We start from the raw sequence: 16,467 nt of genomic DNA, 5'->3' as shown, positions 1-16,467 counted from the left end.
AACCCCTTCCCTTCGAAATAACTTGAACCCTTTATCTAGAATATCTTGGTTTCGTAAATTAATTAATTGGTTTCCTAGTTTTCCTAAAATTAGGTGGCGACTCCTTTAAAATTCTTTTAAAATTGAATCAATTGTTTAATTTTTAGTCACCACGATGTTTTGCCCTATTTGAATAGAGTAGGAATGTAAACAACCAAATTTGAACTTTTGATACATTACAGTAGCGCTACCAGGGGTCGGAGCAACTTATCTAAAATACACGATTATTTGTCTTTCTACATCACACTTTGTCGAATGTCCATTGTTCACTATGCCACAAAAAAAAGGAAAATCATAAGGTAGGAAAACAACACAAAGTATATCTTAATCATTAGCCACCGATTAGACGAGATGCTATTGAGGTACCTGAGCAGAGCCCCTTGTGCCCCTTCCACATTTGTTAGTGCGTCATCCATGTTCTCATCAATCCTGTGACAGAAACCAAGATATTACTTTACTGCTAAAAGAATTTGTTACCCACCCCCACTGTATCTTGATCAGAAGTCGTAACTAATGACTATATTGCGATTTGTGAGTATCAGTTTAATATCAACAATCAGGTAGTACAAGGTTTTACACCCTACAGACAACAGGAGAAGCAATAAACTTTAAGTGGAAGGCACCATTTTACAAGATTCTAAATACAGATAGCTCAAAGCACAAAAAACCTCCATCAACTTTCAGATTTTTCTCTAACCAATCTGGGGGTAAAGCAGTAAACCTTACTTGCTGATTGCACAAACATCATATTTGAAGAACATTTATAACATCTAATGTAAATTTGACTACAAATATTATCAATTATGTACAAAAGATTTACTTGTAAATGAAAAGAAGTGTGCCAAGGCCAAGAATTACACTACATGTCACAATAGAAAGAGGCGTTAAATAAAATGTGATGGTGGGGTTCATTGTAGTACACACATCACATTTTATGTTAACCACAAGTAGATATGCATATCATGTTAATGACCCTTGAGGAACTTCAAAAGCTCAATTTAACAAAGAACTTACCAATTATTATTTTTAAGAAGTGAGAAGAATTAGCCCGTTTCTTCCAACATAAATATGAATGAAATAATATAAAAGACACTAGGTCTTCTAATCCCTCTAACTAGCAGATGGTGGATGCAAGATCCGATCCCATATTGGAACGTTAATGTTTCTCAGTCCAAAAGTTCATACAAAGGTTAAAAAATTAACTTTTACCATGCAAAATAGGATATCAACAAGAGAAGACATCAAAGTATTGATCAGAGTGATCATCCAAAACTAGTGATTAGTTGATATTCATTACAAACAAAATATTCATTACTTGCCATCTCACATATTTAACTTTACGTCTTTACCACTAGGAGACTACATTGGTGCCAACTGGTTGTACAAAGATAACTATGAAAATACGATGCATTGAAATCTCCTAAATCCTTTTATTATCATCACCATTATTATTATTATTATTATTATAATTATTATTATTATCTTCATCATCATCATCTCCTACATCTGTTTATTTTCTGAGTGCAAAAACAATTGTTATACAAACCTGATTGCAACCTCCCCTTGCTCAGAAACCAAGGTAGCAAGCTGATTAAAAATGTTGCCCAGCTCTTGGATAGCAGACTCGGCATTTTGAAGAGCTTCAGCTCTACTCTGCATGAAGCTGTCTTGCAATGGAACTATCTGCTGCTGCTGCTGTTGTTGATCCTGCAACAATGGCTGTGTGTTTCCATCCCCTTGCTTCCTACAAGAGGGGAAAAACTTAGTGATACTTAAAAAACCCAAAGCGAGCACGAAAAAACAGATGTAGAACAGGGTCTGGTTTACCTTAGTTATTTTTCCAGATAATCATTACAGTTTGGACAAAGAAAAGTACCAAAGGATGTTATTTTTGGGACAAGTAGAAGTAGACAAGGATGCTAATATATAAATTGTTTTGTACATCTGAAGAGAAGCTTCTCATGTCTGTTTTCTTTTTAGTGCACCCATGAAATTCTGTATAGATGGTTGGGTGTTTTCTTTTGTAGAAAATCATATTTTTCTGCAGATTTTTTACTTATTGGTATACTGCTTGGTTGCTAGCATATGAGAGTTCTTCCAACCATTAATAAACATTATTTAACTTATTAAAAAAGTGAATGACCATGTGACTTACAGCTACACCTAAATCCAAAGCTAGTTGGGGTCAGACAAGACATATGAATCCCCATTGTCCATTTAGACTCATCTCATGCCAATATTCTATAAATTTAGGTTTTCTAACCCTAAAAATACACTACATTCTCAACTTGCACACAAACCCCCAAACAAAATAAGAAAAACTCTTAGCAAATGTTGGACTAATTTGACTGTACCAATAAGATTTAGCCTTAAGCTCAACTAGTTGAGGATCCTTTTCTTCTATTATATTCTATTTTTTGCCAAGTCTGCATGGATTTTAAGAGATTGTAGATCTCTCAAAATGACTTCCTTTCTATGATTTTAGGTCTAACTTGTTTTGTAACATCTTCAACACCACCAAAACTAGCCTTTGTAGGCTCACCTAGGCCCTTTGACTAAGCAGGAACCAGAATAGAACAAGGCAATAAAAACCTCCACCAGTGACATGCATTTATTTCAATTGCCTACAATAAGATGCCTCCAATGATGATAACTCATCTTTACACTCCTGTGTCCCTCAGCTACTTCGTTTGGACCTTATAGGGCACCATCTGTCGTGGTCGGGTCATCTTTATTGACCATAGCACAAACACCACCACCGCTGCCTCTATTTTACTTAACTTTATACTACATTGTTATTTGTACTCCGTAAACTTAATAACCATCACTGAGTATTGTCATATTCAAGTATTCTAACATATATAATACTTTTTGATCAATTTGTGCCATTTGACAAAAAATGTGGCTAAAACTATAAAATTTATTGAAATAACACAAATTTGGCTAGAATTAAAAGAGGGAGAGAGATATTAAGATAAGATCAAATAGATAACCAACAAATATAGCAAGACGAGAAGAATGCACAAAGTTCCCACACAGGCAATTAGAGTAACTAGGTAATAAGTCAATAGAGTGTAAACAATACAATCTTAGTATACTGATAGAAGATAAATAATGAAATGATAAAAGGAGGCCCATGGGAGGAAACAGACAAGGGAAGAATAGTGTGTGTTAAAGGGGAGAGGCATGGGGAAATGTGGGTAAGGGGTAGGAGTGTACCATTTAAATTTCTCATGATTTTTAAAGCAAAAGATCATGTGAAACCAAACTTCCAGGAGATCAGCCCCCAATCATTTTAACCAGATAGAGATCGAAACTTCCGACCACTTGAACTGTTACCAAACAGCATTCATCCAAACAAGGTGTGTGTCTTATTCAATTTCACCGATTCAAGAATATAAGTTTCATGGAAGAAAGGGGTTAAGAAAAATTTGGATTTAGTAACAGATTAGACAAATAGGATAAAATAAAGGTACTTAGTATTATCGTAGATCATGTTTGGAGAAGCTATTATACGGACTGTCCAGTAGTTAACTCAGGGAGACAGATTAGGCCATAGACTGAAAAGGTTATTCCCACGAGAGGAATAGCTATCTCCTCTCTTTCAACCTTTAACAAATGAATCATTTGTAATTTCTTTTTGGCATCAACATGGGTAGATCAGTAATCATGTCAAGATTACCAAAAGCAAAGGTTGGAAAGAAGAACAGACTCCTAGAGTTTCATCTATTCTTTTGAATTAGTTAAAATCATTGTAATAAAAATATAGCAAGCAAGACATTCCCATAATTACAAAAGAAACTCATGGCTACTAATATGTTCAGTGATAGCAGGCCTGTAAGGCATGAACTGCTAAGACGGTGTATTTCCTCACCTTGGAAATAACTGAGAAGAAGAAGCTGAATCATTAGCCCAAGGAGGAGGACTGGCTGATGTACTAGCAGTATTCCTTGAAGCTGGGGGACAACAACAACATACCCAGTGAAATCCCACTAGGTGGAGTATGGTCCTTGAAGCTAGTGGACGCTGGCGCACAAATGGATTCGAAGCTTCTCTGGTAGTCGATGAAGAAAACATCTGTCTTCTGTTCTCATGAACCTTCATATTCTGGAAACAGAAATTCAAGAAAATGTAAATGACCATGATGAAGTGTATTTTTTCTACTGTTAACGACCAAAAAGTTGAAGGATACATGTAGCCACAAAAAAAATAGTAAATAGAAGCCTTTGCTAAATTGAGACTCACAAAAGATCTATTTGAGTAAGAAAACAGGATAACAAAGAAGATATAACCAGCATCTGGCTAGTCTCACCTCTGTCCGCATGGTGAGTACTTCTTTGAACTCCTTTGTGGCAGTCATCAGCCTGTTCTTCAAGCCATCTACAACAGTCGTTGAGTGACTAATGGTATCACTATTACCACTTTCATTACGAGAATTAGAGTGAAGCTGGAGATCTACTACATCAGAGTTAAGTGCTATAATATCTTGCTTGATGACTGCAGTCAGCTCCTGGATTTCTGTAGTCGGATCATCAAAATCGGAAGTCCTTTTTGCCACTGGAATGAAACATAAACCACTATTAGATAAAGATCAGAAACCTTGGCCCTGATTATAATCACAACATAAATAAGTGTCAAAGAGCCAAGGCCCTGGTATAAACCAATAATATGTTTAAAAAATAAAATAAGGGTCAACATCTCTCTTTTACAGTTTGAGAAGAAACCAAAGCATAAATGGTCAGGTTAGTAGGAACATGAAATCTAGGGAGGGACTGCAGTATTAAAGATAAACTTGAACAAGAAAATCCATTATGGTCCTTGAGGACTTGAGAAGATTAGATTTAGCCTAAGTTGCATGGACTTTTCACTTTCGATGCCGCACTCGTGTCGGATTCTCCAAAAATACACTACTTTAGGAGAAGCCGACACGCACCCATAGACATTTTTGAAGAGTCCAAGCAACATCGGATTTAGCAACTCATTACCCAAATTTCCTTAGCATCCATAAGAAAGATCAGTTGCCTAAGTTTGCACCTATATTTCCTTTTACATGAATTTCTAACACCGTGCTTAAATCATTATACACAACAAACTGAACTGCCCCACGAACCCATGATGAGAAAATATAAAGGGAGGTCATAACTGGGGCCTGTAAGGGAACTGTGTAATCTAGTACGCCAAAATTGATGACTTTGCCACTTCAATAGGCAAAAGGAATGTCTTAAAGCATAGAAATTCTGCATAAAACTAGGCGTGAATGTTGTTTCTGAATAAGAAGGAAAATGCATAAGATTTGACCAAATAGTCAAAACATACTGAAATGGCTAAAAAGAAAACCTAAGGAGTAAAAGAAAGATAGCAAAGTCAAACCACTAAGGTAAAAGTCAACCCCAGAAACAGAACAAAAAAGATTAACTTCAAAGCACCATAGAATAAAGTATTCCATTCTTCACAGAATACTATTAAATAGGATTTGGATAAGAAAAATGAAAGGTCATATTAGAAGAAACAACTAACTTCAAAATCCAGAAAGTAACAGGACTGAAGTTTGAAGAAAGCTTTTCATCTGTGAAAGCTCTAAGCTGCTTTTTCCACAACTCTAATGCTTAGCAAATCCATAAAAATTGAAGATTCCAAGTTAAACACTGTCATTTACCAGATTATCACTTTACACATGTTTTTTATAATAATGGTGGCATCAGGACAGCTTAGCCAGCTTAAGTGCAACTCAATTACTCCATCAGGTTCTGCTACCTTCCACCATCATACGTATCATTGTACCAGATAACCTATCTACCAAGACTTAACCAGAAAAGAAGAAAATTACCTAGAGTGCGACTGATATTGGTCCTCTGAAATGGTAAAATAATCTACCAGACATATACATGGGTCACTGTAATATAAAATAATTTTGAACAGAGACCAGAAAAATTTGATCCGAATTCCGATATTTCAGCTAACGTTCATTACTGATCCAAAATTTGCAGAAAAATGAGAAGAAACCTCAATTTTAGAAGAAGATTTCTAATCAGAGAAATCAGACCCAAACTTCAATGAAGAAACTCCGAACTGAGAACTTCGAGTAGAACCTTTAAACCCTGGGACTGAAGCTATAAAAATGAAACCTTTTCAAAGAAAATCACCCCACTTAGAATATCCCACCAAGTGAGTGTTTCAGAATCTCTTTTCTAAAGAACATCAAGCGCTCTGCATTGGAGAAGAATTATATGTGCTACCATCAAGTTCATTGGATGCACATTATGACCCAACACTCAAAAGGCTAAAACCCAGCTCACATCAGCTAAATTAAGCTTATATTAGAATGAAACCTTTTCAAAGAAAATCACCCCACTTAGAATATCCCACCAAGTGAGTGTTTCAGAATCTCTTTTCCAAAGAACATCAAGCGCTCTGTAATGGAGAAGAATTATATGTGCTACAACTAAAAGCCATCAACCTTATCAAAAAAAAAAAAAACCAAAAGCCATCAAGTTCATTGGATGCACATTATGACACTAACACTCAGAGGCTAAAGCCCAGCTCACTTCAGCTAAATTAAGCTTATATTAGCAACAAAATAGTAAATCCTTCATATCACAATTCAAAATTTAATAACTTTCAAGAGCGACAAATGCAACCACAACCTCCATAATTATACATTTCTTAGCAGTGTGGTTTAGTGTGACTTCATATTTCCTCCCAATAGTGGGATGACTCGCCTGATTGCTAAATTGAAAAAGTTAATAATCTCGGTATTCCTACTTGTATAAAGGATTGAGAGACTGTTGTAGAGAATCGTGTTTTGACGTAGGTTCTCTACTTCTGATATACCTCTTGTAATCAGGAATTTTTCTTCCCACTGTTAACTATACTATTTAACTTGTCAAAAGAAATCCCAGTGTCCCAACTACGGTGTTGAAGCACCACATGTGAAATCTCTAATCTACAGACTGATCCCAAATACAAGTAATTTCGTTTTTTTTTTTAAATACAATTTGACACATCCGAAATTTAATCAGAAATACTATACTAACTACTATGAAAGATATAAAATGTTCAAGAAATTGTAAGGTTATCCAATTATTGAAAGAGTTGTATAATGGGACAAATGGAGTACAGAAATACTCCTCCATTCCAAATTGTTTGCTACTATTTAATGGGGCCAAGAACTAAATGGGACATAGAACAACTAGAAACTCCAAAACTATGCCTCAACATCAAGCTAGTTGGAGTGGGCTAATGATATATTTTGATTAGTTTTAGTTTCGTTGCCGACATACAGCTACCCTTCCTCTTTTAGCCGGGCTTAGTACAATCTCACAAACAAATAGGATATAGAGTGAATCCTTAATACAAAATGAAGTATCTGAGAGACTAAGAGATGTCCTAATATTGGCCTACGTTTTGCTAGCTTTGCAAGCTTCTGAGAGGTTTGATGTATTCCAAAACCAATTTTGGAGGCTCGCCGATTGAACTCCGATTGCATAGCAATAGTGGTCCTCTGTTCCTCCGATCTAGAACCACTGCTGGTGCTGCTGCTAATCGGCCCATTCTGAAAAGACGAAAATGACTTCTTTAACCTCTCCGCTATACTCTGAAACTCCTGAGTCCGATCCCGATATGACGCACTCGCTACTTTCACAGGCATTTTCAATAATAATCTCCGAAAATTATAACTTTCAATACACTAACAAATCGATCTATGCTCCTCAATTATAAAAATAAAAAACACAGAGAATTTCACATGCGCATTCAAAAACCGATTGGATCTGAAGAACCCTAGAATTGCGAGATATTAAGCATATGAAATGAAAATACTTCACCATTAAAAAGAAAATAAAGAAATGTAAAATGTCAACAATATATATTATAATCAAACTTATGATTGCTGATCCTTTGAAGAAAAGGATTATTGCCCAAAATATTCATAAAACATGTTGAAAAATAGACATTAGTCATAGCAATAGCAATGAATCATCTTACGTAAAGAATTTATGATGTTATGCAATTGATACTTTAAGCTCACCTATGTATACTAGATATGTGAGCTCGTGCCAGTACGACTCAACATATGTTACTTATTTTGTCGTAATTTATATGGCAAAAATAAAATTTGGAAAGTCACCAATTTTTTTACATATTAAGTTGTCAATTATTGTGATTTATAAAATTTATATAATTTTTAAATAATATGTTACTCTTTTGGTCCTAATTTATGTGGCATGGATGAAATTTGGAGAGTCACTCAATTTTCTTATATAGTTTTTAATTATTTAAAGTCATAACTTATATTATTTTACGTTAAAAAAATGTAAAAATCTGTTCATATTTATTAATGAAATGATTTATAGCGGCATAACTATTTATGATTTCTTTTGAGACACAAGTATAGAAATAATTTGATTTATTCAATTTGAGAAATTAAAAAATAATTTATTACTTATAACTTAATTTATGTTTGTTATTAACTATAATTATTTTCATTCTATTTTTCAAAATATTGAATTTATTAAAAAGATAATATAATAAAGTTAATGTTTTATTTACTACTCCTTAAATTATGTTAAATCAATAACAAACAATTAAAAATTCGCGGAGGAAATACTACAATAATGTCACATTTATAAGTTAGACTAGATTAGGCCTGCTTGTGCTAACGCACTAGCCCAACACATGAACACTTGAAACTTTTTTGGAGTGCTTTGCGGTAATCATTTAGTCACTCGAGAATTTAATATTGACTTAGCTATGGACATTTAAATTTCTTCCATTTCCATAGTTCATACAAACATTATAAGAAATAACCACTCTAAATACTATTTGTACAAAGATTGTCTATATAGATTTCTCTCTACATTAATTGAATATTAAAATCTCTCCAACTCATCTGGCAAGGACAAAACAAACATCTTGTTGATCTTCAATGCAACTGTTGTTTGAGTGTACCCTTCTCATCTCTTACAATCAATCAACACAAGAAAATCTATTAATATAATAAATCACAACCACTATTTGAATAATTCATTTTAGTGGCGTGATCATATACATTTTAAGTGAGATAAATAATGTACATGCTCCTGAATAACACGGGGAATCGAATCAAGAGAAAGAAGATTCTATAAAAATGAGAGTCCGGAGCCAAAAGAGCAAAAAAAATTGTCAAAAATTTCAAAAGGGCACATCAAATTTTTTTAAAACCAAAAGGGCAAAATCGCTCCTGATGGAGCGATTTCCCTTTGACACAATGACAAAAAATTGCTGCCCTAGCAGCGATTTTGTCTAAAAACTTTTCTTCTTTTTTTTTATTAAAAATCGCTGCCACAACAACGATTTTAAGTTAGAAATTTTTTTTCCCGTACATCGCTGCAGGGGCAGCATTTTTCATGCCTAGTGCTGTTATTTTCATGCCTATTCATGTCTATTGTTAATTATTAATATTAATAATATAGAAATGTTAAACAAGACGGACAATATACTCATTAAAATTATTGAAGCATGAGGGAAATTGAATTATATATCATAAATAATAATAAAAGAATATATAATTAAATTTTTTTTTTAAAATTCTTAATATAGCAGCGAATTTGAAGAAAAGAAGATTTTTTTTTTGAGAAAATCGCTGCTAAGGAAGCTATTTTATTTTTTTTAACGTACAACAACTATAGCAGCGATTTTGGTCAAATCCGTACAAAATAAAGTAGATTTTGTAGGTATGACTTTTAACACAATAACCAAAATGCACTTTCTAGCTAATTAAAATCCAAATTAAAGTCATTATTATTAGTTTCTATACTTGCAAGTTTTTTTCCCCCTTTTGCTTTACCTCTCCTCTAATATAATTTACCTTTTCAACAATTTCTTTTAACTCTATGTCGGAGATTTTCATGCTAAAATCTCGCTAGGAATACTATATCACTACAATAGATTAAGTGCCTTAATAGAGATTTTCTTTTAACTACCTTAGCAGCAATTTTCTCAAAAAGAAAAAAAAAATCTTCAAAATCGCTGCTGTCTAAGAATTTTTTTTTTTTAAAAAAACTTTTTTTTAATTCAATATTCTTTTATTATTATTTATGATATATAATTCAATTTTCCTCATGCTTCAATAATTTTATTGAGTATACTGTCTGTCTTGTTTATCATTTTTATATTATTAATAATTAACAATAGACATGAATAGGTATGAAAATAATAGCACTAGGCATGAAAAACGCTGCCCCTGCAGCGATGTAAGGAAAAAAATATTCTGACTTAAAATCGTTGTTGTGGTAGCGATTTTTAATAAAAAAAAAAGCAGCGATTTTTCATCATTGTGTTAGAGGGATTTCGCCCTTTTGATTTTAAAAAAATTTGATGTGTCATTTTAAAATTTTTGACAATTTTTTTTGCCCTTTTGGCTCCGGACTCATAAAAATGAACTCATCTTCCCTAAGTTAACTTTGATAAGGCAAAATTTTAAGGGCCTGTTTGGAAGGACACCCTGGTAATTGGATTTGGTGTAATTGGTGTAATTACATTGTCTTGTCCTGTTTGACAGGACAAGTAATTACTTGGTCAGCAGTATGGTTGGCAACGGGATCGGAACCGGGACTATCGGACCGGGACAGACCGAAACCGGGCACCACGGGCCTAAACCGGGACAGACCGAAACCGGTAATTTCGGAAAAAAATCCGTGTACCCGTCCCGGACCGGTAACGGACCGGACCGGAAACTTGGTCCAACTGTTATAAATTATAATTTTTTTATTAAAATTAAAAAATTAGGAACATTACACTTAAAAATTTATACTTTTAAAGTTTTAAATACAAAATTTCAAACTTTTAAAAGTATAAAAGTTTAAATTTCACAATTTAAAAGTTTGAAAATTTAAATTCAAACTTTAAAACTATAAAAGTTTAAATTTCACCCTTTAAAAGTTTGAAAATTTAAATTCAAAGTTCAAACTTTAAAACTATAAAAAGTTTAAATTTCACACTTTAAAAGTTTGAAAATTTAAATTTAAATTATAAACTTTAAAACTATAAAACTATAAAAATTTAAATTTCACACTTTAGATTTTAAAAGTTTGAAAATTTAAATTCAAACTTTAAAACTATAAAAGTTTAAATTTCACACTTTAAAAGTTTGAAAATTTAAAATTTTAAAACTATAAAAGTTTAAATTTCACACTTTAAAAGTTAAATTTGAACTTTTGAAGACAATAATAAAAAAAAATTAAGGCGAATAGCCTATACTTTTATTAATATTAATTAAATAGTACAAGTTGAGTTACAAAATATTAGTAGAGTATTAAAAAATCTAATCTACACAGCCACCTTCTAGGAAGGGTTCTGTTTGAATTAGACCTCGAATTATTATACTCATACTAATAGACATTTAAATTTAATAGTTCATGCTACCAAGGAAATCTTTTTTTAAATCATTTAACATTTCTCTAGTAACATGCTCTGGAATTGGTTGATTAGCTAGTTCTTCCATTGCATCAATGCCGTCATCACTAAAATCTAGCATTATTTCATCAACGTCATTTTCAAATTTGGTCGGTAGAGGTGGACGACCATAACTCCTTCTCTCGCCATTAATCCAATCTCTAAATAGTACGGATATCTCCAAGCTATCTGCTGCTAATGAATATCTATGCTCTCCAATTTGAAATCTTGCTGCACTAAAAGCGCCTTCCGAAGCTACTGAAGATGCTTGAATAGCTAACACATCTCGAGCAACCGGTTGTAGTTTTGGAAATCCTTTGCCGCGATTGCTCCACCATTCTAGAAGATCAATAGTAGTAGGTTCTGTATTTTGATTAATATATGCATCAAAATCATTTCTATCATTATGAGAAAGTTCAATAATACAATCTATCATATCATCAATATCATCTTCATTATTATATCTACTCCTAGAACTTTGAGGCTCTTCGTTATGTACTACATTCCTTATATTAGAATTATACAAGTCGTACAATTTTCTAGCTTCAATTTTTATACTATCTTTAACATCTTGACAACTAGGTGTTTCATCATCTTCACTATCAATACCCAAATTAAAATATATTTTATCAACCATTCGTGATGCACCTTCATCTTTGTAATGTGGGTTTAACAAACAAGCAGTTAAATAAATTTGAGGAATAGGAATAAAATATTTTTTAAATTTTTCAATCATTTTCTTAACAGATTGTTCAAATCTTGGTTTATTTTTGAATTTATAAAATTTAGTAGAAATAGCACAAATATTAGGTAAAACAGAGCAAATAGTTGGATAATAAAGTGCAGATATTTTTTTTGTAGTTAAATAAAAAACTTTTAAGAATTCTATAAGTTCTTTTATGTCATTCCAATCATTATCATCAAGTCTATATGTCATATTTGAATTATGAGCATTCCAAACCATTTGTAAAGGTTTCCTATATTCATAAGCAACTTCAAGCATTTCAAATAAAGAATTCCATCTTGTACACACTGATTTTGGAATTTTTCTAGGTGGAAGATTAAATTCACGACAACGATTTTCAAAATCTCTACGTCTAGACTTAACTTGACATTTAAAAATAAAATGACATGCAGTTTCAACTTTTGTGCAACCATCATCATATATTGCTATACCATCTCTAACAATCAAATTATATATGTGTGCAGCACACCTAATATGAAAACCATCAATATAAATAGGGCAAAGAGACGGTTTTAGTATTTCAACAGCATTACTATTATTAGAAGCATTATCTAATGTGACACTACTTATTTTATCACAAATTCCATAGTTTTGCAAAACATCTATAATTGTTTGAGCTATATAACTACCGGTTTTATGCATTTCACAACATTTATAACCTAAAATTCTTTTTTGCAAAGTCCAATTTTCATCAATCCAATGCGCAGTAATTGTGAAATAATCATTACCATTTACACTACGGCCCATATCAGAAGTAATAGCTATTTTACAATTGTTATAATAAAATAAACAACGAAGATATTGAAAATGTTGAGCTTGATAATCAAAGATAGCCTTTTTAATTGTATTTCTAGTAAAACCTTTAAAATGTGGATTATACACAATTTGAATATAATGAATAAAACCGGGATTTTCAGCAAAACTAAATGGCAAACCCATAACAACAATCATTTTAGCTAATTCTTCAAGATCTTTTTCTCTACTATATGACCGTTGTATACTAGAACCAGAAACATTGGAAGGATTTAATTGTGTTTTGACCATATTAGAGTCATCTACTCCTACATTTTCAGGAAGGGTGGTACCATTTTTTTTAGCTTCGGCTATAGCTTTAGCATGCAAAAATTTATTTTTACAACATGACATTAAATGATTACTCAAATGTCCCGTCCCACCCTGTTTTCCTACAGTTTTATGATTCATTCTATGTTTACATTTATTACAAATAGCTTGTGTTTTATCTTCATTCTGAGTCATAAATTGCCACACAACTGATTTTTTAGCGCGTTCTACCTTAGTCCTAGGATGCACGGGGGGAATGGGAGCAGGACAACGAAAGGGAGCGGGAGCCGGGGAAGAGGGATTGGGAGTGGGACTAGTATCCGACGGTGGCTCAGTTTCATCATCATCATATTCATCAACATTATTATCAAAACTATCAACATAAGCATTAACGTTATCATGTTCATCATCTTCAGGTAATTCCTCTTCAAAATTACCAAATCTTCTTTGTAAATGTTCATGATAAGGATCTAATCCACTATTACTATCAATACTAAAAACAGTTTCATCAACATGCGTATAATCATCCGTATTTATTCTTAATTGAGAAATTTTTTTAGTTTTAAATTGAGAAGTACTACCGGTTTTTTATTTTTCTTGGATTTTGAGCTAGATAAATTAGTGAACGAATTAACTATGGTTGTTTTACCCTTTTCAATAATGTTTTTTCCGAAATCCATATTCAAATATAAAAAGTGAGTAAATTATATATAATACGAAAATGATTAGCAAAGTTTTAAACAAATAAACAACTAAATAAGTAGAGACTAGAGATTAATTACTCACAAAATAAATAATTAAATGTCAACAAATAAATAACTAAATGAAAAGTGAGTTGGAACGAATGTACCAAACGTCTACTTAAAAAAGTAGACGTGTATGACCGGAAGCCGAAAATTGAAAGTTGAATTTTGAAGCTCCAATTTTCAAAGACCAAATTCGTAATTTTAACGAGAATAAGAGAATTTAGAGAGTTGAGAGTAGAGAGATTAGAAGATATTTTTGTGAGTGAAAAGAATGAAAGATTAGGGGTATTTATAGTTAAAAAAAAGGATGAAAATGTAGTTTTAAGAAGTTTGGGGTATTAAAAAAAGTTTGGGGGGTAGGGAGGTGTAAAGGGGAGTTATGGGGGTGAAAGAGCCGTTGGTGGTGCCCAAAACCCGTTGCCCANAACGGCTATAATTTGAATTTTCAGATTAAAAAAAATAAAATAAAAATGAACGAATCGGACCGGAACCGGGACTAACCGGACCGGGACGGACCAGTAAATCCCGTTACCCCTCCCGGACCGGAACAATACCGCATCTAACTGGTACTATCCGGAACCGAGACGGAACCGGTAACAGACCGGAACGGACCGAAATCGGTACCGGTACCTCCCGGTTCCGTTGCCACCCTTAGTCAGCAGGTAATTGGTGTAATTGACAGGGGGTAATTATACTCTACAATTCACATGCAGAGGCTGTGAATTGCTGGTAATTACATGGTGTAATTACCACCTGATTATTTTTTAATTTTTTTTATTTCTATTTTAATTTTTTTACTTCTATTATTTTAAGTTATTTTTTTAATTTTATTATTCTAAAATTTTTTAAAAGTTTATTTTTTATTTTATATTATTATATTTCATTTTCTTCTTATTCTCAACCTTACTTTACGTGATTCTATGTAATTTTTTCGTATTATCTATTTCTTTATGCCATGCTTATTTCTCATTAGCATAATTTTATTATATTCTAATTTCTAAATTAAAATAAAATTTATTGTTAAGTAAGGTTATAATAGACTTACGTTTTCTTTATTAAGAAAAACTAAAAATAAATCATATATATTGCTATGTTGAAATTTGTTATAAGAGTATTATGTTAAAATTTTGTTTTGAATTTATAACTTATGTTATATTTTCAGTTTCATTTGTTTTAGTAATATTGAACCTACATTGCACGTCATATTTTAATTAGAGTTGATAGATTATATTTTTGTCAAACATTTAATAATTTATGACATTTTATTTATTTATTATTCTTTTTATCAAACATGCATTTTTCGATGTTCGTAGAAACTTCATACTTTTAGTTGTTACGATCAATTCAATTCAAATATATTAATTTGAAAAAATATAAATCAATTATTTTTTCATAATATTAGTTACAGAAAATATGTTTATTAATTAATATATTTTCAAAAAAGAATATATATCTTAAATATTTAATTTAATGTCATTTATAAAGTTTTTTATTTGTCTAGTATAAATTTTAAATAATTAATTTTTTTAAAAAATTTATTATAGTTTTATGATTGCAATTGTGTATCCAAACAGAACATGTGTAATTACAGTGTAATTACAATGTGGCAACCAAACATGTCAGTGTAATTACTAGACAGTATAATTACTAGGTTGATAATTACTACCCTAGTAATTACACCAATTTCAATTACCAAGTGGTTTTCCAAACAGACCCTAAAAATGAATTGGGGAGGATCTCAAGAAAAGATAAGCTTTGTAAATATTTAGACAAGAAATTTATCCGTACTTTCAATAGTAGTCAACAATAGTTACCTCATTCAGTTAGCAAATCGTTGGGCACTCACATAAATGAAATTAGTTTTCTGAACCTTTTAAGCACTTTCGAGTTTGACCATGCAAGAAAAAATAAGAAATGTCAATACTTTTGATTATGTTCGTTGATATATCGTAATATTTGTGTCTATCAATTTTCCACCACCTGTTGTTGCCTTCACCAACAATGTGTACACCTTTTCAGATACATATATGATAGCGGGGGAAATAGCTTAGTAAGATAAGAGTTGAAGAGAAATAATCACCAAAAATAAATGAAAATTAAACATAGTCTGAGTATGTGTTAGGGGAAGCAAGATGGTCTCACACACGTGCACTTCCCTCAAGTATTCAACTACTATTGTGAATAGGTTATATAGAAGGCAAGGTTGGTTATATACTATTTTTCACCATCATATTGATTCAAACTTCTAATTTATACGGAACTTACCGCTTACACTTAAAGTATTGTATATCATTCTCCACCTCAAGTATATTGGACTTGTAAAATCTTGTGAATTCAAATTGTGCGATTATTATATTATAACTCAATAAAGCACGATTATGCAATCTTAACATTTAATTGTTTTTAAAAAAGTAAATAGATTTATAAATATGTAGAATAATTATT

The 16,467-nt window shown here is 32.0% G+C and overlaps 1 protein-coding gene across 1 annotated transcript; it reads right to left on the bottom strand.

The window, feature by feature from the left end:
* Positions 1 to 219: 219 nt before the first annotated feature.
* Positions 220 to 7,827, bottom strand: LOC125841562 (syntaxin-32-like). Its single transcript, XM_049520713.1, has 5 exons — positions 7,441 to 7,827; positions 4,352 to 4,596; positions 3,914 to 4,146; positions 1,586 to 1,783; positions 220 to 468 (listed from the first exon to the last, which is right to left on the bottom strand). The coding sequence occupies exons 1-5, from the start codon at positions 7,685 to 7,687 to the stop codon at positions 309 to 311; spliced, it is 1,083 nt and encodes a 360-aa protein (XP_049376670.1). The 5' UTR covers positions 7,688 to 7,827; the 3' UTR covers positions 220 to 308.
* Between the last annotated feature and the right edge of the window lie 8,640 nt (positions 7,828 to 16,467).

This window comes from Solanum stenotomum, chromosome 10 (genome assembly GCF_019186545.1).
Source record: "Solanum stenotomum isolate F172 chromosome 10, ASM1918654v1, whole genome shotgun sequence".
Taxonomy (NCBI): Eukaryota; Viridiplantae; Streptophyta; class Magnoliopsida; order Solanales; family Solanaceae; genus Solanum; species Solanum stenotomum.
The sequence above is the reverse complement of the archived record's forward strand: the minus strand, read 5'-3'. Positions and strand labels throughout refer to the sequence as shown.

What these genes read in the sequence shown, in the direction of transcription:
- LOC125841562 (XM_049520713.1), bottom strand. Translation starts at nt 7,687, where the DNA reads ATGCCTGTGAAAGTAGCGAGTGCGTCATATCGGGATCGGACTCAGGAG. An exon ending in GCTTGCAAAGCTAGCAAAAC is followed by an intron (nt 4,597 to 7,440) that starts GTAGGCCAATAT and finishes GTTTCATTCCAG; the next exon opens with TGGCAAAAAGGACTTCCGAT. An exon ending in TACTCACCATGCGGACAGAG is followed by an intron (nt 4,147 to 4,351) that starts GTGAGACTAGCC and finishes TTCTGTTTCCAG; the next exon opens with AATATGAAGGTTCATGAGAA.